The sequence below is a fragment of the Schistocerca piceifrons genome, chromosome 6 (genome assembly GCF_021461385.2).
Source record: "Schistocerca piceifrons isolate TAMUIC-IGC-003096 chromosome 6, iqSchPice1.1, whole genome shotgun sequence".
NCBI lineage: Eukaryota > Metazoa > Arthropoda > Insecta > Orthoptera > Acrididae > Schistocerca > Schistocerca piceifrons.
The window spans coordinates 401,852,379-401,876,845 of NC_060143.1; the positions used below are offsets into that span (position 1 = coordinate 401,852,379).

Genomic DNA, 24,467 nt, shown 5'->3' on the forward strand with positions numbered 1-24,467 from the left:
CCATGTATGCATCAGAGTCAGGATGCCAGAAGGGCCACACCGCCTAGCGGCAGCGCTCTCGCTGGTGGAACTGCAAGGATCAACTGTCTTCGGCGTTGCCGTTCGCCGCAGTTATCGGAGTATTCTGGCGTCTTCGTCTAGAGCAAATCTCGGAGATAACGAGAATCCACGCATTATGCAGCTGTTAGCCGTGTTTCGGTTCATAAGATTTTCCGTGGTGCATACATCAATGGATTTTTTGTAATGGAGTCCCAAAAAGTGTGGCCAAAATTAATATTTTAACATACTCTATTGAATGTTCGTTGGAGATGCAATGTTCTGCAATGCAGACCTACTGGATTGCAGAAGGCGAGTGCAATGTTTATGTCCAGAGAAACATTCTTCCACTGTGCATATTGTTTGTCTTATATAGGCCGTTCAACACTGGCAAGGTATTTTGTAAATTCCCGCCTTCCGCAATAACAAATTACCCTTCACTGATCGCAGCAGTTCCGATATCTTAGGTGGTGCGCGGAAAATCCGTTTCACATGAAAATTGCTAAGGATTCTTGCTATTTTGAAGGAAATATTTGCAACGAATGGAAGAAAAACTAAGGACTTTGGTGGTGCGTTCTCCTCTTTATCCACTTCCCGGTTCTTGGTTGTAGCTGAGAATGGCCTGTTAATTTGCTGGGTCGAGTATCCATTGTCTCTGAAACACTGTCCTTACAAGTGCAGCCTATTTAGGTGAACTATTTGCTTCCGACACTGTCTTCGATGGTTCACCTGAAGAAGACTGGCAGATGTCGAGTTGAAATATTGTGGAGCGATGATCACGACGACCGGCTGTCATCCCGAAATCTTTTCGAACACTTAACTCGCAGAGAAAATATTAAATTTTACATCAAACGCCTTTACGGGGAGGAGATGGCCTCACATATAAGAAGTTTTGACAAGCTACGAGGTAAGAGAGCAAAACTCTTAAGTTCTTTAAATTTTTTTAATGAGATAAAACCAAAATTTGCCAGAGTGTCACATTTTATTAAGATGCCACTGCACAGAGGATAACGGAGAAGGCCACTCATGCTATTGCTAAGGAGAGAATTATTATACGAGACGAAGGTTAGATGCCATTTCAGAAAAACTGTTCCACCTACATCTGAAGATTGCAGCACTTCTTTCTTCTGTATCATGAGACTGGGTTGATGGAGTGACTTCAGCCAAGTTTGACTGGTCATATAAGTATGCAAGTTCTCTACAGATGTCAAAATTTGATCGTTTTGTGCCACAACAGCCGTCATCACAGGGAATAACTGCACGACGTTCCGTTGTTAACTTCACGGAGAAGAACTTTGGACGATGCGACGCCGTCTGTTTTGGGTTAAGGACTCAATTTTGCACCTACACGTAGAGCACTACCTCTGATAAGATTCGTGAGTGGTGTTAAAGAAGCTCTACGACGCCTTCCTATGGACGCTGCCGAAGAAATAAGAAGGAAAACTTGCCGTGCTCTCTTGAAAGCTCCTTCTCAACGCAATAGAAAACATCTGAAGAAAGGGCTGCACTGCGAAATCTCAGAGAGGATCCGGGCTCAGTGGTGCTCAAGCTGCTAAAGGTCGCTCAACCGATCTGTTACCTCTGCAGGAGTAGCCTTGGGTGGCCTGAGCGAGGCATGTCATCGACAGTTATCTCTGATCAGTCAAAGGGACTAAGTCTGTGACACAATATCCACAGTCAACGTCTATCTTCAGGAGTTCTGGGAACCGGGGTGATGCAAAACTTTCTTTGATGTGTGTATATAGATCCTCCATACGAGCCGTAATCTCTGTAATCTTATCTTCGGAGTTCTTACGTGAAACGTATGTTGGCAACAGAAGAGTAGTTCTACAGTTAGCTTCAAATGCCAATGAAGTGTTCCCCGAAAATAGTGTTCCCTGAAAAGCGTTGCCTTCCCTCCATGGATACCCATTCCATTTCTCGGTAACACTTTCGTGTTGTTCGAACCAACCGCTAACAAACTTGCAGCCCACCTTTTAATTGCTTCTGTCTCTTTCCTTAGTCCGATCTGGAAAGGATTCCAAACATGCCAATAGTACTGAAGAATAGGCCGCAATAGCGTCCTAAATGCGGTCTTCTTTACAAATGAACCACACTTTTCCAAAAATTATCCCATAAAACCTTAGTCGACCATTCGTCTTCCCTCCAGACCGCTACGGTCGCAGGTTCGAATCCTGCCTCGGGCATGGATGTTTGTGATGTCCTTAGGTTAGTTAGGTTTAACTAGTTCTAAGTTCTAGGGGACTAATGACCTCAGCAGTTGAGTCCCATAGTGCTCAGAGCCATTTGAAGCATTCGTCTTCCCTACCACAATCCCATATGCTCGTTCCATTCCATATCACTTTGCAGCGTTGCGCCCAGATATTTAAACGACGTGACTCTTTCAAGTAGGACTGTACTAATGCTGTGTCCGAAGGTTACGGGTGTGTTTTTCCTACTCATCCGCACCAACTTACGTTTTTCTACATTTAGAGATTGCTACTATTTATCACATCATCTACAAATTACCTTCTACAAGTTACCTTGTAGCCTCCTACAGTTACTCAGCCTTGACAACTACCGCACATCGCGGGATTAGGAAACAACCGCAGATTGTCCGCCACATCACTTACGTAATAGTGGTCCTATCACACACTCCTGTTTCATTCCTAACGATAGCCTTATCTCTGATGAACATTCGCCGTCGAGAGCAACATAAAGGGTTCTATTACTTAAAAAGTCTTCGAACCAGTCACATACCTGGGAACCAATGCCATATGCTTTTACCATTATTATCTTCTCTTCTGTAGGGTATCGTGTCATATGCTTTAGGGAAATGTAGAAATATAGAATTTTCCTGTTCCCCTTCAGCCATAGTTCACAGTATATCATGTGAAAAAAGGGAAGCGGAATTTTACACGAGCGATGATATCTGAATCCGTGTTGATTCGTGGGCGTAAGCTTCCCGATTTCATGACAATTTCTTTTATATTCGAGCTGAGAATATGTCAAGAATTCTACAGGAAACTGATATAATTTTGGGTGTCCCTTCTTTTACCCTTCGTATATGCAGGAGTCACCTGGTTTTTCTCCAGTCACTTGTAACTTTGGGTTGGACGAGAGATTCGCGATAATTGCAAGCTAAGTAAGGGACCAAGGGCGTAGACTACTCTTTGTGAAACCGAACTGGGATTCCATCCCGGCATGGCGACTTATTTTTTCAATTCTTCCAGTTGTTTCTATGAACCTGGGTCGCTTACTACTATGTCGTACGGACGGTGTCTTTTCGACCGTCAAAGGAAGGTATGGTTGCACGAAGCTCCTGCGTGAACGATTTCTTATCACGAAATTTAAAACTTTGGCTTTCGTTTTGCTATCTTCAACTGCCACACCAGACCGGTCGAGTGACTGGATGGAAACTTTAGACCCGCTTATCGATTTTGCACTGCACCAGAATTTTCTCGCGTTCTCGGCGAGATCTTTTGTTGAGTTATGACGGTAGAAGTTACTGTATGCTTTGCCCATCAAGCTTTTCACAGACGCACGAATGTCTATTAACTTTTGCCTGTCATCGTTTGCACCTTCTCTTTTGAATTAATAGTGCAACGGTCATTGCTTCCTTATCGTTTTCCGCATTTCATTGTTAAACCATGTTGGGTCTTTTTCGTGCTCAATCCACTTACTAGGCATATAGTTCTCAAGACCACAATCTGTTTAAACTTAGCCCGTAATTCCTCTATGTCCATCTTAGTGGAACTAAGAGACGTCAGTTCACTGTCTAAGTGAGACACAAGCATCTACATCTACGTCTACGTGTACATGGTCATTCTACAATTCACACTTAAGTGCCTGGCAGAGGGTTCATCGAACCATTTTCATACTACTTCTCTCCTATTCCACTCTCGAATGGCGCGTGAGAGAAAGGAACACCTAAATGTTTCCGTTCGAGCTCTGATTTCTCTTATTTTATTACGATGATCATTTCTCCCTACGTAGGTGGATGTCAACAAAATACTTTCTCATTCGGAAGAGAAAGTTGGTGACTGAAATTTCGTAAATAGATCTCGCCGCAAAGAAAACCGCCTTAGTTTCAGTGACTGCCACCCCAACTCGCATATCATATCATTGACACTCTCACCCCTATTGCGCGATAACACGAAACGGGCTGCCATTCTTTGCATTTTTTCGATTTTCTCCGTCAGTCCTACTTGGTAAGAATCCCACATCGCGCAGCAATATTCCAGCAGAGGACGGACAAGTGTAATGTAGGCTGTCTCTTCAGTGTGTTTGTCGCATCTTCTAAGTGTTCTGCCAACAAAGCGCAGTCTTTGTTTCACCTTCCCCACAATATTTTCTATGTGGTCTTTCCAATTTAAGTTGATCGTAATTGTAATTCCTAGGTATTTATTAGAATTGACAGCCCTTGGATTTTTGCGATTTATCGGACACCCAAAATTTATCGGATTTCTTTTAGTACCCATGTGGATGACCTCACACTTTTCTTTGTTTAGTGCCAAAACACTCTCCTAGCGTTCTTGACTGATTTATTGACTTACGTAACCATAGTTACTGTAATGACATCATGATCACAAATCCCCGTCTCTATACTGACACTGTCGGAAAGATCCGGTCTAAGATACTGTGTTGGTGCATAAGTCCGCAGCGTTTTTCCATATATTGAACTAAAGCAACAGTTACACATAACAGAGTCTTTGGACATCAATAATACTTTCTTCTTCACTATTTACAACAGCTTGCCAACGCTGGGGCAACCACTGATTGTGCAAGTGTAGAAACAGCGTGGTTTTGAAGCGAAGAATTCGTCGAGTCACGTTCGGAGCGCATTTTCATGCGGAAAGGAAGTTCGTTGGAAGTTGTTCAATAAAGAGCGGAAAAAATGAAAATCTGAGGGTACAAGATCAAGTGAATAAGGTGGGCGTGGAATGACTTCTAACTCAACTCCTGTATAGCGTTTTTTGTCACTCTAGCATAATGCGCGTGGGCCTTATCGTGGAGCAGTATAATTTCACGCAGTCTGGTCGTTGTTCTTGGATTGGTTCTGCAAGACGCCTCAGTTGTTGACAATAAATGTCAGCAGTTATAGTTACACCTCGGGGAAGCAATTCTTAGTACACCACACCGTCCCAGTTCCACAAGACGCATAACACCACCTTTTGTGGATGCACGCGGGTCTTTGTACGGTACGTTGTCGCTTTGTTTGGGTGCGGTCATTCCTTTCTTTTCCTTATGTTAGCATAGAGACTCCATTTCTCGTCACCATTAACGACACAGGATAGAAATGGTCGATTTTGTTCACAAACCAACTGATGACGAACAAGGAGAGATGCACGTATGCCTCCAGCTGCTTTATGTGATTTTGGCTTAGAGCATGCGCTACGCATACTCCCAATTTTTGATCCTTCCCCACTGCATGCAAATCTCGCACGATGGTGGGATGATGACAGATAATCACGTTTGTCAGCTGACGAATACACTGACGATTATCATTGTGAATTAATGCGTTTAAACAATCATCAAACCCCGAAGGTCTTCCTGAACGCAAAGAGTCACTAATGTCAAAAGATTCTCCTTAAAACGAAAGAGCCATTTTTTTTACTGTGCTCTGTCCAATAGCACTATCCCCATACATGGCGCAAACGTTTCTCGCTGCCTCCGCTGCTACCACCGCTCTAGGAATTCAAAAAGAAAAATATTTCGGAAATGTTTCAACTTCTTCACTTGGTTTTCTAGCGATCACATTTCCACTGACTCTCTCCAAATGACAAAATAATAATATTTTAACTCAAATAGCAAAAACTCAAATAGCAGCAGTGAACTACACTCCTGGAAATGGAAAAAAGAACACATTGACACCGGTGTGTCAGACCCACCATACGTGCTCCGGACACTGCGAGAGGGCTGTACAAGCAATGATCACACGCACGGCACAGCGGACACACCAGGAACCGCGGTGTTGGCCGTCGAATGGCGCTAGCTGCGCAGCATTTGTGCACCGCCGCCGTCAGTGTCAGCCAGTTTGCCGTGGCATACGGAGCTCCATCGCAGTCTTTAACACTGGTAGCATGCCGCGACAGCGTGGACGTGAACCGTATGTGCAGTTGACGGACTTTGAGCGAGGGCGTATAGTGGGCATGCGGGAGGCCGGGTGGACGTACCGCCGAATTGCTCAACACGTGGGGCGTGAGGTCTCCACAGTACATCGATGTTGTCGCCAGTGGTCGGCGGAAGGTGCACGTGCCCGTCGACCTGGGACCGGACCGCAGCGACGCACGGATGCACGCCAAGACCGTAGGATCCTACGCAGTGCCGTAGGGGACCGCACCGCCACTTCCCAGCAAATTAGGGACACTGTTGCTCCTGGGGTATCGGCGAGGACCATTCGCAACCGTCTCCATGAAGCTGGGCTACGGTCCCGCACACCGTTAGGCCGTCTTCCGCTCACGCCCCAACATCGTGCAGCCCACCTCCAGTGGTGTCGCGACAGGCGTGAATGGAGGGACGAATGGAGACGTGTCGTCTTCAGCGATGAGAGTCGCTTCTGCCTTGGTGCCAATGATGGTCGTATGCGTGTTTGGCGCCGTGCAGGTGAGCGCCACAATCAGGACTGCATACGACCGAGGCACACAGGGCCAACACCCGGCATCATGGTGTGGGGAGCGATCTCCTACACTGGCCGTACACCACTGGTGATCGTCGAGGGTACACTGAATAGTGCACGGTACATCCAAACCGTCATCGAACCCATCGTTCTACCATTCCTAGACCGGCAAGGGAACTTGCTGTTCCAACAGGACAATGCACGTCCGCATGTATCCCGTGCCACCCAACGTGCTCTAGAAGGTGTACGTCAACTACCCTGGCCAGCAAGATCTCCGGATCTGTCCCCCATTGATCATGTTTGGGACTGGATGAAGCGTCGTCTCACGCGGTCTGCACGTCCAGCAGGAACGCTGGTCCAACTGAGGCGCCAGGTGGAAATGGCATGGCAAGCCGTTCCACAGGACTACATCCAGCATCTCTACGATCGTCTCCATGGGAGAATAGCAGCCTGCATTGCTGCGAAAGGTGGATATACACTGTAGTAGTGCCGACATTGTGCATGCTCTGTTGCCTGTGTCTATGTGCCTGTGGTTCTGTCAGTGTGATCATGTGATGTATCTGACCCCAGGAATGTGTCAATAAAGTTTCCCCTTCCTGGGACAATGAATTCACGGTGTTCTTATTTCAATTTCCAGGAGTGTATAAATGAAAAATGACAGTCGATAAATAAACCCATAGCAACCGGAACAACAACATACAAAACAAAAACACTATCACTGTACCACTAAACTAATATTTCCATTGCGTTTGGGTAAAGCATTAGCTGCTCAGATTGTTTTCAGAAAACGTGTTCAAAAGTACTTTTTTTTTCTTTATTGTGATTTCATTCCCCTGCCCCATATGGGCAGGGGAGGGCTGTCAGCGGCACAATCCGCCGCTCTTCAGCCGAGTGACACTACAACTAAAACAAGAATAAAATGATACATACATAAGGAGATAAAAAAGGGGAACATAAAACAGAGTAAGGGGAGAAAATGGAGGTAAAACATACACTGACATGGAGACGTTCATTGGGGACAGTTAAAAAAAGTCACCAGAAAGTTAAAAAACACAATTGGCGATTCTTAAAACACAGAGAAGACACCAAATGCGCAGGCACAGGTTATAAGTCGGCCACAGTAGTAAAAACACTCTGGAACAACACAACACACTTAAAACCCACTTGGAGCACACACGATGAACGATAAAACTGCCAGGTGAGACCTGCCGAGGGAAAAGGTCAGAGAATATGGAAAAGGAGGGGAGGGCAAGGGGCAGCTGGGGAAGCGGTGGGATGAAGAGAGGAGGGGCATCAGTGGGTTCACGAAGAGGCAGGAGAGACGTGGGGTGGGAGAGGAAGAGGGAAAACAGGGCAGGAGGGAGTGCAGAGACACTGGAAGGAGGCACAAGAGATGGAGGGGGAGTAGGAGGGGGAAACCGCTCAGGAGGAGGGAGGGGGAGGAAAGAGAGCCCTGAGGAGGAGGCAGGAAGAAGGGGTTAGAGTTGGTAGGAAGGGTAGATGTCAGGGCGAAGCTCATCATCCGGGAGGGGTAGACGGTGGAAGTTGTGTTGGGAAAGGAGATGGAGGGTGTGGAGATGGAGAGAGGGTGGGACACAACGGTAAAGGCGCGGCAACTGGTTGGGGGTTGAGAGGATAGGAGAAACCAGGGGCTGAGGGGGATCAAGGCGGTAGACAATATAGAGTGTGCGGATGTGTTCAGGGAAAAGGAGAAGGTGGGGGGAAGGGGATGAGGTCGTAGAGGATGTGCGTGGGGGACAGAAGGCGGATGCAGAAGGTGAGGCGGAGCGCATGGCGTTCGAGGATTTGGAGGGCTTGATAGAACCGGGGAGGGGCGGAAATCCAAGCGACGCTGGCATAACAGAGGAAGGGCCGATCAAGGATTTGTAGGTGTGAAGGATGGTGGAAGGATGCAGACCCCACGTCCGGCCGGACAGGAGTTTCAGGAGGCGGAGGCGGTTGTGAGCTTAGTTTTGGAGATGGGGAGTCCAGGTGAGGTGGTGGTCGAGTGTGAGGCCAAGATATTTGAGGGTAGGAGTGAGGTGGATAGGACGGCCATAAATGGTGAGGTAGAAATCATGGAGGCGGAAGGAGCGGGTGGTGCGGTCTATGATGATCGCCTGGGTCTTGGAGGGATTAACACGGAGGAACCACTGGTTGCACCAAACGGTGAATTGGTCATGGTGGGTTTGGAGGGTACGTTGGGACCGTTGAAGGGTAGGATAAAGGGCTAGGAAGGCGGTGTCATCAGCGAAATGGAGAAGATGAACAGGAGGGGGAGGTTTGGGCGTATCAGCATTGTACAGGAGATAGAGGAGAGGGGAAAGGACAGAACCTCGGGGCACGCCAGCAGAAGGATAGAAAGTACGGGAGTTGGAATTGTGGATAGTCACATAGGAGGGACGATGGGAGAGGAAGGAAGCAACGAGGCAGACGAAGTTGATGGGGAGAGCATAGGTCTGAAGTTTGAAGAGGAGCCCGGAATGCCAGACACGGTCATAGGCGTTCTGGAGATCAAGGGAAACAAAGATAGCAGAGCGATGGGAGTTAAGTTAGAGGGAAAGAAGATTGGTAAGGTTAAGGAGCTGGTCGTCAGTGGAGAAGGAAGGCCGGAAGCCACATTGGGTAAGAGGAAGGAGGCAGTGCTGGTTAAGGTGGCAGTGAATACGGCGAGAGAGGATGGCCTTGAAGACCTTACTGAACACGGAGGTGAGGCAGCTCGGACGATAGGAAGAGGTATCAGAGGGGGGTTTGTTAGGTTTAGGGAACAGAAGGACACGGGAAGTCTTCCACTCAAAAGTACTTTGCAAGACTGTCTGTATATATCCCGGCACAATGAGTCCACAGACATCCCACTTTATATTCGGTTGGTTAAAGTTGCCCCCATCTAGTACTGCATGATCTGGCATTTACACGCTACTGGCCGTAGACTTCTTTTAAATGATTCTACGAGGTGCATTCAAGTTCTAAGGCCTCCGATTTTTTTTTCTTCTCCAGACTGGAAAGAGATAGAAACATGCACATTGTTTTAAAATGAGGCAGAATTCAGTGTCAATATGTCGCAGAGATGGCAGCACCGTACGGCAGATGGAATTTTACCACCAGCGGCGAGAATGAGAACTGTTTTAAATACTTAAAATGTCGACGTTTTTCTTACTTGAACAGTGTGCAATCATTCGTGTTCTAAATTTGCGTGGTGTGAAACCAATTTAAATTCATCGACAGTTGAAGGAGACATGTGGTGATGGAGTTACGGATGTGTCGAAAGTGTGTTCGTGGGTGCGACAGTTTAATGAAGGCAGAACATCGTGTGACAACAAGCCGAAATAACCTCGGGCTTGCACAAGCCGGTCTGACGACATGATCGAGAAAGTGGAGAGAATTGTTTTGGGGGATCGCCGAATAACTGTTGAACAGATCGCCTCCAAGTTGGCATTTCTGTGGGTTCTGTGCACACAATCCTGCATGACGACCTGAAAATGCGAAAAGTGTCATCCAGGTGGATGCCACGAATGCTGATGGACGACCACATGGCTGCCCGTGTGGCATGTTGCCAAGCAATGTTGACGCGCAACGACAGCATGAATGGGACTTTCTTTTCGTCGGTTGTGACAATGGATGAGACGTGGATGCCATTTTTCAATCCAGAAACAAAGCGCCAGTCAGCTCAATGGAAGCACACAGATTCACCGCCACCAAAAACATTTCGGGTAACCGCCAGTGCTGAAAAAATGATGGTGTCCATGTTCTGGGACAGCAAGGGCGTAATCCTTACCCATTGCGTTCCAAAGAGCACTACGGTAACAGGTGCATCCTACGAAAATGTTTTGAAGAACAAATTCCTTCCTGCACTGCAACAAAAACGTCCGGGAAGGGCTGCGCGTGTGCTGTTTCACCAAGACAACGCACCCGCACATCGAGCTAACGTTACGCAACAGTTTCTTCGTGATAACAACTTTGAAGTGATTCCTCATGCTCCCTACTCACCTGACCTGGCTCCTAGTGACTTTTGGCTTTTTACAACAATGAAAGACACTCTCCGTGGCCGCACATTCACCAGCCGTGCTGCTATTGCCTCAGCGATTTTCCAGTGGTCAAAACAGACTCCTAAAGAAGACTTCGCCGCTGCCATGGAATCATGGCGTCAGCGTTGTGAAAAATGTGTACGTCTGCAGGGCGATTACGTCGAGAAGTAACGCCAGTTTCATCGATTACGGGTTAATAGTTAATTAGAAAAAAAAAATCGGTGGACTTAGAACTTGAATGCACCTTGTAGAACTGTCACAGCGGAATCGGATGGCCGGTAGAAAAGTCCAGCAACTAACTTTGTTTCACCTAGACCTGTTACACGCGACCACCTGACATCAGTGTCGCACTCAACTTCGACCTAGTAGATAGTGTCGGAAGTTCCATGATGCTGTAGTATACAGAGAAGTTGCAGCATCAGAAAATTGCAGGGAAATGCAGGAAGAACTGCAGCGGATAGGCACTTGGTGCAGGAGTGGCAACTGACCCTTGACATAGACAAATGTAAAGTATTGCGAATACATAGAAAGAAGGATCCTTTGTTGTATGATTATATGATAGCGGAACAAACACTGGTAGCAGCTACTTCTGTAAAACATCTGGGAGTATGCGTGCGGAACGATTTGAAGTGGAATGATCATATAAAATTAATTGTTGGTCAGGCGGGTGCCAGGTTGAGATTCATTGGGAGAGTCCTTAGAAAATGTAGTCCATCAACAAAGGAGGTGGCTTATAAAACACTCGTTCGACCTATGCTTGAGTATTGCTCATCAGTGTGGGATCCGTACCATGTCGGGTTGACGGAGGAGATAGAGGAGCGCCAAAGAAGAGCGGCGCGTTTCGTCACAGGGTTATTTGGTAACCGTGATAGCGTTACGGAGATGTTTAGCAAACTCAAGTGGCAGACTCTGCAAGAGAGGTGCTCTGCATCGCGGTGTAGCTTGCTGTCCAGGTTTCGAGAGGGTGCGTTTCTGTAGGAGGTATCGAATATATTGCTTCCTCTTGCTTATACCTCCCGAGGAGATCACGAATGTAAAATTAGAGAGATTTGAGCACGCACGGAGGCTTTCCGGCAGTCGTTCTTCACGCGAACCATATGCGATTGGAACAGGAAAGGTAATAACAGTGGCACGTAAAGTGCCCTCCGCCACACACCGTTGAGTGGCTTGCGGAGTATAAATGTAGATGTAGATGTAGACCTCAATAGAGACAATATTTTTGTCAACTACTTTGCTATGGACCGTATACTTGCTTGCGGAGTATCTGAGAACCTATTACGTACGCTTGAACCGTTGTAAACAACCTGCAGTGTAGCACTGTGTCAAATTATTTTGGAACTCTAAGGATATGGTTTGTCTGCAGGACTTGCTATGAATTGGTGTACGGGCTGCCACTTGAGCCTGGTATCTGCACTAGAACTTCACTTGTTGTCGTGTGTATTCGTGCTTGTAGTGACGTCCATACGCTTAGAATAAATTACTGCCTGGGTCGGTATTTCATGTTATAGTCCAGTGACGAAGGCCGGCGTGACGTACCACAGAGTCCTACATGGTTCTTCTCGAACCTGCAGAGCAATATAGTGATTAACAATTGTCCCTTACCGTGAGCGTAATGGTTCTCCAGTCGCTGTTCTCGTAGTCCAGGCTCGCAGGGCTCAGCACTGAGATGGTGACCTTCGTCGACTGGTACCCGCTGGCTGGCACCACAAGGAAGGCGTCGCTCCACTCGTTTTCTTCCAGAGCGATGCTGAAGCGCCCGTTGTCCGCCTGGTTGCACGGAAGAGGCACTTAGAACTGTTTGTTAATGTCGTCTGCGTTCAGAGTGCTTCTACACAAATGTTGCGAAACATGGAAAACAATAAATAACTTTACATTCAATTTACAAACTAGTTTATTAGTCAGCGCGGCCCGTTTATCCTTTTTTTCTCATTTTATCAGAATACAAATGCACGAAAAATTGATTCATTATACGTTTTGTTGCTTCTACGAAGTCCCTAGAGAACCCTACTGAGTGTATTAGAGTAGTTATGATGTTAAATGTCAACTGCCAGGAAATTGTCGGTCGCCCTCGATTTTTCCACTTGATACCTCATATACCAATGAATGTTTTGTGCGTTCATTAGCTATGTAGTACTAACGTACAACTAATAAGTCATATATGTACCAAGTGTGTTTGAAATTACTCCATTTGTTACAGCGATACCCTAAATTTTACGTGTCACCCCATCCGTATCCTTGCCCCGCAACTAGGGACGGTTGAGGTCTTTCACCCTCGCTATAAATTATTTTTCATTTGGTAAGCTGCTCTGAACGAATTTCCTTCAGTTTTTTTCACGGGTTTCAGAGTTTAAGTAGTGCTGCCTGCCTGGGTGTTTTAACCCAACAGTTTCTTAACAGTGATGTCATACACGAATTCAGTTCCGCTTACTTTGTTCCATGTGTTCCATTATTGTGCTTTTGCACTCCAAGACAAAAAAAAAACGACGCACCACGAGGGAATTACGCAAATTGGTTACAAACAGGTATTCGTACAGGTACCGAGGGAAAATCCAAAATTGTAAACTTTGTCGGCCGACAGATGAATGTGTGACCCTCCTGCGCAGGTGGTAAGGATAGAAAACAGGAGACATGTCGATACCAGGGATACATTCGACGATGATGGCGGGAATGGGTGAACAATGAGCGAATACAGCGTCAAGAAGGGGGTCGATGTATTGAGATTCAAGTGGTTCAAATGGCTCTGAGCACTATGGGACTTAACATCTGACGTCATCAGTCCCCTGACTTAGCACTACTTAAACCTAACCAACCTAAGGATATCACACCAGTCCATGACCGAGACAGGATTCGAACCTGCGACCGTAGCAGCAGCGCGGTTCCGAACTGAACCACCTGTAATCGCTCGGCCACAGCGGCGGGCATGTATTGAGAGACAACAGAAAATCAGGACAGGGCAATCATCAGAGAGACACTTAAGAGCCCTGGATTCATCGATTCGAGATGAAACTGGTGCTTCAGTGATCACAACGAGCATTAATAGACGGATCGCAGAGAGGGGGCGAAGCCCACAGCGTCCCTCACGCTGACTACCATTCACCTCTGTACACCAACAAGCCCATTTGCAGTGGTGTTCGGCACATTCGGCCTGGTATCTCACTGACTGGATTAGAACTGTGTTCAGTGGTGAGTCCCGCTTTGAACTGAGCCCCGAACAGTGAAGACGTGTCCGGAGATGCCCCGGACGGAGGTGGGTTACCAACTGAATGTCGTCTGCCATCCGGTTGGAATGGCGGCCTCAGGGGCCATTTCATTTCATTGCACGACCCCTCTGATTTTCATCCGCGACACCCTTACAGCACAGCGGTACGTCGACGATATTCTACGCCCTGTTTTTTTGTTCTTAATGGCAAACCATCCTACGCTTACATTTCATCAAGATTATGACCGCCCGCACACAGCGAGAGTTTCTGCTGCCAAACCATACCTTGGCCAACAAGGTCACCGGATGTTTCCTCAGTTGAGAACATTCGAAGCACTATGGGCAGGACCCTCCAACCAGTTCGGGATTCTGACGATCTATCGTACCAACCGGACAGAATTCGGTATAATATCCCTCTGGAGGACATCCAACAACTCTATCAATAAATGCCAAGCAGAATAACTGCTTGTATATCGTCCAGAGGTAGAGCAACGCGTAATTGACTTGCTCAACTCGTGAATCTCTTTCTGTCGAATAAGTCATCGAATTTTCTGAAATTGTAATCATTTGTTTGTCTTTACATGTACGTCACATCTACCGTTTTCTCTCCAATTCGGATAATTACTTAGTGGTGCATCGTTTTTCTTGTCTTAGGGCGTACGTTACACCCTCGAACCAATCCCGCGCGCTCCCTAGGCGTACTGTAGACGACGTACTCTCACAGCGATTTCTTTCAGATAGTAAGACGCAATGTATCCAGGTTGGTTAAAATTCCATCTCGTGTTCCAGAACAACCCTGATTTTTATATGTCGTCCTTCTGTCACCTCGAGTCCAACCTCAAGGGAGATAAAGGCGTCTCATCCACGTAGTACTCTTTTCACAGTAGTGAGTCATTTGTGTAAAAAGGTTGTATGAAATTTTGCGAGGTGTTCCGATAGTCGGATTCTTGACTGTTGCTCATCAGTTTGGCGCTCTTATGAGACAGCATTAGTAGAAGAGTGAGAAGATCCAACGAAGTGCGACAAGTTTCCTCACGCGATCATTTAATAAGCATGAGAGACGCTCAATAAACAGTAGTGCAATGATTCCCAACCCTCCGAGACCATTACCCTTGAGTGCATTCAGATATTAGCGTACGCATTGCAATGACTTGGAAGTTTGTATTTTTTAAACTGCCAACAGACCAAGGACCATAGAACATGGGATAAATTTCAGTCTGATTCTTACACCCCTCCCTGAGAAAAAGGAGCCGTAACACAGAGACAGGTATCAGAGCAACAAAAAGCAAAATATTTTTTTAATTGACAATTACGAAATAACAATTTTCGGATTTTTTCCTTTTCTTGTACTGTTAAGTCTTGCTTTTTGTCAAATGTCGTGATTCTAGGTCAACGGAAATTACTCTCCAGAATGAGATTTTCACTCTGCAGCGGAGTGTGCGCTGATATGAAACTTCCTGGCAGATTAAAACTGTGTGCCGGACCGAGACTCGAATTCGGGACCTTTGCCTTGCGCGGGCAAGTTCTGTACCAACTGAGCTACCCAAGCACGACTCACGCCCCGTCCTCACAGCTTTACTTCTGCGAGTACCTCGTCTCCTACCTTCCAAACTTTACAGAAGCTCTCCTGCGAACCATGGAAGACTAGCACTCCTGAAAGAAAGGATGTTGCGCAGACATGGCTTAGCCACAGCCTGGGCGATGTTTCCAGAATGAGATTTTCACTCTGCAGCGAAGTGTGCGCTGATATGAAACTTCCTGGCAGATTAAAACTGTGTGCCGGACCGAGACTCGAATTCGGGACCTTTGCCTTGCGCGGGCAAGTTCTGTACCAACTGAGCTACCCAAACACGACTCACGCCCCGTCCTCACAGCTTTACTTCTGCGAGTACCTCGTCTCCTACCTTCCAAACTTTACAGAAGCTCTCCTGCGAACCATGGAAGACTAGCACTCCTGAAAGAAAGGATGTTGCGCAGACATGGCTTAGCCACAGCCTGGGGGATGTTTCCAGAATGAGATTTTCACTCTGCAGCGAAGTGTGCGCTGATATGAAACTTCCTGGCAGATTAAAACTGTGTGCCGGACCGAGACTCGAATTCGGGACCTTTGCCTTGCGCGGGCAAGTTCTGTACCAACTGAGCTACCCAAACACGACTCACGCCCCGTCCTCACAGCTTTACTTCTGCGAGTACCTCGTCTCCTACCTTCCAAACTTTACAGAAGCTCTCCTGCGAACCATGGAAGACTAGCACTCCTGAAAGAAAGGATGTTGCGCAGACATGGCTTAGCCACAGCCTGGGGGATGTTTCCAGAATGAGATTTTCACTCTGCAGCGAAGTGTGCGCTGATATGAAACTTCCTGGCAGATTAAAACTGTGTGCCGGACCGAGACTCGAATTCGGGACCTTTGCCTTGCGCGGGCAAGTTCTGTACCAACTGAGCTACCCAAACACGACTCACGCCCCGTCCTCACAGCTTTACTTCTGCGAGTACCTCGTCTCCTACCTTCCAAACTTTACAGAAGCTCTCCTGCGAACCATGGAAGACTAGCACTCCTGAAAGAAAGGATGTTGCGCAGACATGGCTTAGCCACAGCCTGGGGGATGTTTCCAGAATGAGATTTTCACTCTGCAGCGAAGTGTGCGCTGATATGAAACTTCCTGGCAGATTAAAACTGTGTGCCGGACCGAGACTCGAATTCGGGACCTTTGCCTTGCGCGGGCAAGTGCTCTACCAACTTAGCTACCCAAGCACGACTCACGCCCCGTCCTCACAGCTTTACATCTGCGAGTACCTCGTCTCCTACCTTCCAAACTTTACAGAAGCTCTCCTGCGAACCATGGAAGACTAGCACTCCTGAAAGAAAGGATGTTGCGCAGACATGGCTTAGCCACAGCCTGGGGGATGTTTCCAGAATGAGATTTTCACTCTGCAGCGAAGTGTGCGCTGATATGAAACTTCCTGGCAGATTAAAACTGTGTGCCGGACCGAGACTCGAATTCGGGACCTTTGCCTTGCGCAGGCAAGTTCTGTACCAACTGAGCTACCCAAACACGACTCACGCCCCGTCCTCACAGCTTTACTTCTGCGAGTACCTCGTCTCCTACCTTCCAAACTTTACAGAAGCTCTCCTGCGAACCATGGAAGACTAGCACTCCTGAAAGAAAGGATGTTGCGCAGACATGGCTTAGCCACAGCCTGGGGGATGTTTCCAGAATGAGATTTTCACTCTGCAGCGAAGTGTGCGCTGATATGAAACTTCCTGGCAGATTAAAACTGTGTGCCGGACCGAGACTCGAATTCGGGACCTTTGCCTTGCGCGGGCAAGTTCTGTACCAACTGAGCTACCCAAGCACGACTCACGCCCCGTCCTCACAGCTTTACTTCTGCGAGTACCTCGTCTCCTACCTTCCAAACTTTACAGAAGCTCTCCTGCGAACCATGGAAGACTAGCACTCCTGAAAGAAAGGATGTTGCGCGACATGGCTTAGCCACAGCCTAGGGGATGTTTCCAGAATGAGATTTTCACTCTGCAGCGAAGTGTGCGCTGATATGAAACTTCCTGGCAGATTAAAACTGTGTGCCGGACCGAGACTCGAATTCGGGACCTTTGCCTTGCGCGGGCAAGTTCTGTACCAACTGAGCTACCCAAGCACGACTCACGCCCCGTCCTCACAGCTTTACTTCTGCGAGTACCTCGTCTCCTACCTTCCAAACTTTACAGAAGCTCTCCTGCGAACCATGGAAGACTAGCACTCCTGAAAGAAAGGATGTTGCGCAGACATGGCTTAGCCACAGCCTAGGGGATGTTTCCAGAATGAGATTTTCACTCTGCAGCGAAGTGTGCGCTGATATGAAACTTCCTGGCAGATTAAAACTGTGTGCCGGACCGAGACTCGAATTCGGGACCTTTGCCTTGCGCGGGCAAGTTCTGTACCAACTGAGCTACCCAAGCACGACTCACGCCCCGTCCTCACAGCTTTACTTCTGCGAGTACCTCGTCTCCTACCTTCCAAACTTTACAGAAGCTCTCCTGCGAACCATGGAAGACTAGCACTCCTGAAAGAAAGGATGTTGCGCAGACATGGCTTAGCCACAGCCTGGGGGATGTTTCCAGAATGAGATTTTCACTCTGCAGCGAAGTGTGCGCTGATATGAATCTTCCTGGCAGATTAAAACTGTGTGCCGGACCGAGACTCGAATTCGGGACCTTTGCCATGCGCGGGCAAGTTCTGTACCAACTGAGCTACCCAAGCACGACTCACGCCCCGTCCTCACAGCTTTACTTCTGCGAGTACCTCGTCTCCTACCTTCCAAACTTTACAGAAGCTCTCCTGCGAACCATGGAAGACTAGCACTCCTGAAAGAAAGGATGTTGCGCAGACATGGCTTAGCCACAGCCTGGGGGATGTTTCCAGAATGAGATTTTCACTCTGCAGCGAAGTGTGCGCTGATATGAAACTTCCTGGCAGATTAAAACTGTGTGCCGGACCGAGACTCGAATTCGGGACCTTTGCCTTGCGGGGGCAAGTTCTGTACCAACTGAGCTACCCAAGCACGACTCACGCCCCGTCCTCACAGCTTTACTTCTGCGAGTACCTCGTCTCCTACCTTCCAAACTTTACAGAAGCTCTCCTGCGAACCATGGAAGACTAGCACTCCTGAAAGAAAGGATGTTGCGCAGACATGGCTTAGCCACAGCCTAGGGAATGTTTCTAGAATGAGATTTTCACTCTCACGCTCATGTTCACCGCGTTGCATGGTGTCGTGGTTGCAACGATGGACCTCGCCTTTGACGTCGGGAGTGAAGTTGCGCATCATGCAGCCTATTGCGCACAGTTTGAGTCGTAACACTTCGTCCTGTGGCTGCACGAAAAGCATTATTGAACATGGTGGCGTTGCTGTCAGTGTTCCTCCGAGCCAAGATCCATAGGTAGCGGTCATCCACTGCAGTAGTAGCCCTTGGGCGGCCTGAGCGAGGTATGTCATCGACAGTTCCTGTATCTCTGTATCTCCTCCATGTCTGAACAACATCGCTTTGGTTCACTCCGAGACGCCTGAACACTTCCATTGTTGAGAGCCCTTCCTGGCGCAAAGTAACAATGCGGACGCGTTCGAACCGCGGTATTGACCGTCTAGCCATGGTTGAACTACAGACAACACGAGCCGTGTGCCTCCTTCCTGGTGGGATGACTGGAACTGATCGGCTGTCGGACCCCCTCCGTCTAATAGGCGCTGCTCACTCATGATTGTTTACATCTTTCGGTGGGTTTAGTAACATCTCTGGACAGTCAGAGAGACTGTGTCTGTGATACAATATCCACAGTCAACGTCTCTCTTCAGGAGTTGTGGGAACCGGGTTGATGCAAAACTTTTTTTGATATGTGTATGTGGGTCTATTCCAAGATAGCTTCGGAATACTTCGCCAACTTTAACACGAAGTCCATGTGCAAACGATTCGCTAAGCTAATAATAATACCTCGAGGATAAAACGCTCTTATATCTCCTTGAGAGTGGGGTCGATATGGCAAATGCATGATATGTAAATACCGACACTGTTTTGGAGTGCCCTGAGAAATTTCGGCCATTCTCGATACATGCAGGGTTTACTTATTTGAGCAGACTCCATCTTCACACTGCAACAGCAAAATCACAAATATTCGCCGAAACACCAGAGAAAATGCGACATGCGACTGATGACCTTTTGGAGGGACACCCTTTCCCCAGGTTTTTTTTTTTTTTTTTTTTTTTTTTTTTTGCAGGCTGTACTGATTGACTGGACCATCTTAAGTCATTGTATCATTTAACTCAATTGTTAGACTGTAAATTAAGGTAAACAATATACTGAGAGATACGTTGGTTTTGTGGTATCGACAAAATAATTATTGGTTAAATATTGCTGTTCACAGAAGCCAATCCGCTTGACTGAGCGAAGGAGCGCACAGTATGATTGAATAAAGTCACTTCGTAACGTGTCATAGGGATCGAAGATGCTCTTACCCATAATAAAAGGCTCATGTTAGTTCCATTGGAACATTTTGTAATCTTGAGGATGACTCTGTCTACACTGCGTTGCCGGCCGGGGTGGCCGAGCGGTTCTAGGCGCTACAGTCTGGAACCGTGCGACCGCTACGGCCGCAGGTTCGAATTCTGCCTCGGGAAAGGATGTGTGTGATGTCCTTAGGTTAGTTAGGTTTAAGTAGTTCTAAGTTATAGGGGACTGATGACCTCAGAAGTTTAGTCCCATAGTGCTCAGAGCCATTTTTTACACAGCGTTATCCCTAAGTACCTCTGGTGTTTCATAAGATGACTGTGCGGATGTTAGAAGACATGTAGAAATAGTCACAAATCTTTGTAAGGAGCATGTCTCCAGGTTCTTAAATAGTACTACAGATGCTCAGTGTGGACACACCTTGTGAGAGGCAAATGCCGTTGTGTGTGCTCGATGTGCGTGCGTACCCAACGACAGCAACCGTCTTTGGAAATCTGTTCACACGCTTGCCTACCTGCAGGTATCAACTAATTCGAAGCGACAGTACAGAGCGGATGATTCGTCCACAAGTTCTGAAACGTTTGCCTCCTAGCGGTGAGCTCTGCAACTACTCTGCGGCGGGTATACGATAAGAAATTTGGAGATATGCTCTACCTAATGATCTGTGTCATTTGTAGTGTTCCGTCATTCAATCTGAAAAAAACGGAACCCTTTATAGGACCGCTTTGTTGTCCGTCTCTCTGCCTATCTCTCTGTCGGACTGTTAAGATCCCTTTTAAATAAGAAATGGGTGAACATGTCAAGTTGAAATTTATTTCACATACTAAGTTGTACGGTCACTTGGCGGTGCGAAAAATTTAAGCCTCTACTTTAATGCAATCAAAAGGTACGTACATTTATGTCACGTTTTGTGATATTCGAAAACTCAGTCATCAAAACCTGTAGGATGCTTCCTATAAGTTTTGAGGAGTGAGTTTTACGAGTTTACGAGTATGTGACAAATGGCCGTATCTCTTGATTGCGGTAATTTAGAAACTTAGATTTTTACAGCGCCAGTCGACCGTAAACCTCAGTAACTGACATAAATTTCAACTCCATACGTCGTCCAGACAAAGAATTCTTAACAGTCGGCCAGACACACCGACAACAAAGTAGTCCTACAAGGGTTCCGTTTTTATCGATTTAGGTACGCAAACCTAAAACGCGATCCGGGTGAACCGGACACCAGGACTAATGAGTGCCAGGCATACGAGTTTCTATGTCACGAACTTTTGTTTAATGAAACCAGTTTTTATCGCCTGTCGCAGTAGTCATATAAACTGTCTCCTTCATTTCGAAACCACACCACTGGTTCTTCTCTGAACTTTGAACTCATTAGTCTATAAATGTGGGAGCCATGGATACGAAGTTCCGATAACCCAACTTCTGAATGTTTTGCAGCACAGAACTGAATAAGTTTGGAAGTTGCGTTGCGATTTCATTCTCAGCGACAAGTCTGTCTTCTGTAACGAACTCGTCATCTCTTTCCTTGTTGCCTACCGTACGGACGGTTGGAGGTAGACCGCTACGACGCTCACTTTTCATACGCGTTTTTCTAAATTTGAAGCGTTTCACTCGTCCCCTAGCACGCCTGTCGGCCATTCACATATCTCCACACTCACGTCTGAAGTCTGTGGCGGCTTGAGTTTTCCTCTGTAGCAAGGAATTCATTGACAGTGCGCTGTTGAAACGAAACATTTATGAGCCGTGTGTACTTCCATCTTTCCACGGCTCGTTTCCTGAGCGCCGTGTGGAGCCGATATTTTTGGTAATCGGCGCGATCGGTCTCTAGCATTTCGTTGCTGTCTCTTATTGCTTCCCTTCTATTTCGTTTTTCCGCGGTTGTTCAGGGTTGGTCTTTTATGAAGCTCTTTCGTTTGAACTCCCGCCCGTAGTGTACCCACTATCGATTGCGAGTTCTGTCTTTGGTGTACTTAGAAACTGTAGGATGGTAACACGACCGACTCACGAGTTTACTGCAGCAGACTCTTCGGCCTGTACTATTTATAGACGAGCGCGGTCACGCTGGAGCAGGCGGTCATTGTAGGCAAAACCACCCCTTCCTTCCGCCTTCTCGATTTCTATATCACCATCTATGGCTGTCCTATCGCCCTCTCCCCCACCCTTAAGTACCTTGGCGTCACTTTCGACCGTCGCCTCTCCTGGACCCCCCATCTCCGGACTATCCAAGCCAAGGCACGCTCCTGGCTCCGTCTCCTCGAGCTCCTTTCTGGCCGTACATGGGGTCTGGACCCCTCCACCATCCTCCACACCTATAAATCCCTCATCCGCCCTATCCTCTGCCACGCCTATCCTGCCTGGATCTGCGCCCCTCCTACCTTTTACAAATCCCTTCAAATCCTTGAACGCCATGCTCTCCGTCTCGCCTATCGTATCCATCTCCCCTCCCCCATGCGGATCCTGTACGATCTTATTCCGTTCCCCCACTTCCTCCTCTTCCTTGAACGGATACGGATCCTATGCACCTCCCGTAAACTACATCCCCCTCACCCGCTTGTCTCTCCCATCCTCTCCCCCCCCCCCCCCCCCCCGCCTGCTGCCGCGCCTGTACTTCCACGTCCCACCTGCTCTCCATCTCTCCACTCTCCACACCCTCTCCAAGGCGGCTTCCGCCAGCTCCCCCTCCCTGATGGTGCCCCCCTCTCCTCCATCTACCCCTCCTACCAACTTTGATACTCCCTCCCTCTTCCTGTGTTTGGTTCTATGGCCACCCTCTCTCCCTTCTCTCCCTTCTCTCCCCTTTCCCTCCCTCCTCCCTCTCTCCCCCTCCTCCTCCAGGCTTCCCCTACCCCCTCACCTTCCTTCCTCCCCCCATCCCCTCTGCCCTTGGCATCTTTTGCTCTCCCCTCTCCCTCCCCCACCACCTTCTTCCCCTCATGACAGTTCCCTGGACTCGCACACGCTAAGTGGACATTCGTGCGCCAGAGATCATCGCCATCTGTTTCTCGTGAGTGCGCCATCGTCTTTGTGTTTAGTGTTCTTCGCCGTCACGCTCCTTCGTTCACCTGTGCCGTCGAAGTTGTCAGTGTTTGTGCGCCGTGCCGACAGTTTTTAGTGTTTTTTTTTCGTCGAGTAGCTTCATGTTCTTTGTTTCTGTGTCTATGTTTTTTTTTGCCCACAGCTTTGTGTTGTATCTTCTGTGTCTTCTTTGTATTTTCATTGTACAACTTGAGGCTGAAGAGCAGCGTAACATGCTGCTGCCAGCCCACCTTATGTGAGGTGTTATAAATAACAATAAAGAAAAAAAAAACACGCTGGAGGAGGTTGTCGCGCAGTGGCCTTCGTGTCTGCTCTGGTGACGTCGACATCCTGCCTTCCGCATACGGGTGTTGTTATCGAACCCGCACTTCTACCCGTGGAGGAACGCCGGCCTGGTTGTGCCCCTCTGTCCGCTCTTCACTGGTTGTCCGCGGGAGGCGGATGGCAGTCTAATCATCGCCTGCGTCACCGAAGGCAAAAAAACAGTAACCATCATGGGGCGGTGGAGCCGCCGTTCGGCGAGGGTTTGAGTCCGGGAGCAGTTTGGCTGGGTTGGTGTCTGCCGAGACGACTGGGGACGGCTTACAATTGTGCACAGCAGTCCCGGAAAAACGACGAAGTGCACCGAGGGAAAGGAGAAAAGAAGTTAAGTGTGAATGTTTCAAGTTGATCGTCCTTTGGAATTGAGTTCATCCAGTCGTCTTTCCCGCCTTGTGGCCACCATTGTGGCAATCCTCTGTTCTGTTCACTGGTGCAATTCTGACAGTGCACATTCCTCCACGCATCGTTGCTAACCGGTGTAGTGGTGTATTTTGCTAGTTATTTGTGTACGTTTGCACTTCTATGTTTTGGTAGTTCATCCTCTCGCCCTGTGGTTGCAGAATTTCGGGTGGGGAGTTAGTTCCTTGTCTCCCAAGATATAGTGCTGTATTACTAAGGTTGATTCTAGTTCAGTCTAGTGTTCTGTTAATCCCTGGGTATATGTGTCCGCCAGACTATTTGCGCTGTATTTATTCTAAGTGAGTTGCACTGACAGTAGTTGGGGGTTAGAGTCCTGTCACGGAGCTGATAAGGGGTCACATTGGTTTCGGCTTGTCAGTTGGAGGGTGTTGGCTTAGAGGTTTGTTAACATAGGCATGTCAGCGTTGTCTAGCGCTACCGGGACCTAAAGAAGAACATTGTGCTGATTAGGGAATGTTGTTACACGTTCTTCTTTTCATTTCGATACCTGTATTTGTGATGGCAACCGCATGAAGTAAGATCTGTTCTGAAGCTATGCTGGATCTTGCGCTCTTGGGATTTTTGGTTTTGTTTTGATCCCAACTATTTGGGTGTCAGGAATATGGAACTGTGTTGTTAATGTTTGGCTTGAACAGCGGATACGCGGCTAGTTTAGTAGTGAAGGCGTGCCCGCTAGATTGCTATTGCGTCTCCTCAAAGTGTAATTTCCACCTTACTAAAACCCCCTTGTTGAAAGGGAGGAAGGAAAAAAAACCTTTAGAAATACCTTCTATTTGCATTAACTATCTTAGCTGTCGCTTAAGTAAATATCTGCTCAGTGATTAAGCTAATGGGAG

General features: G+C 47.6%; 1 protein-coding gene across 1 annotated transcript in view; it reads right to left on the minus strand.

Annotated features, from left to right (window-relative positions):
• The window catches only part of LOC124803347 (cadherin-87A-like), a 146,356-nt gene that overhangs the window by 6,975 nt on the left and 114,914 nt on the right, over window positions 1-24,467 (minus strand). The window contains exon 9 of the mRNA XM_047264533.1: window positions 12,262-12,426. Within this exon, the coding sequence (XP_047120489.1) occupies window positions 12,262-12,426 (165 nt within the window). The remainder of the gene's footprint in view (window positions 1-12,261; window positions 12,427-24,467) is intronic.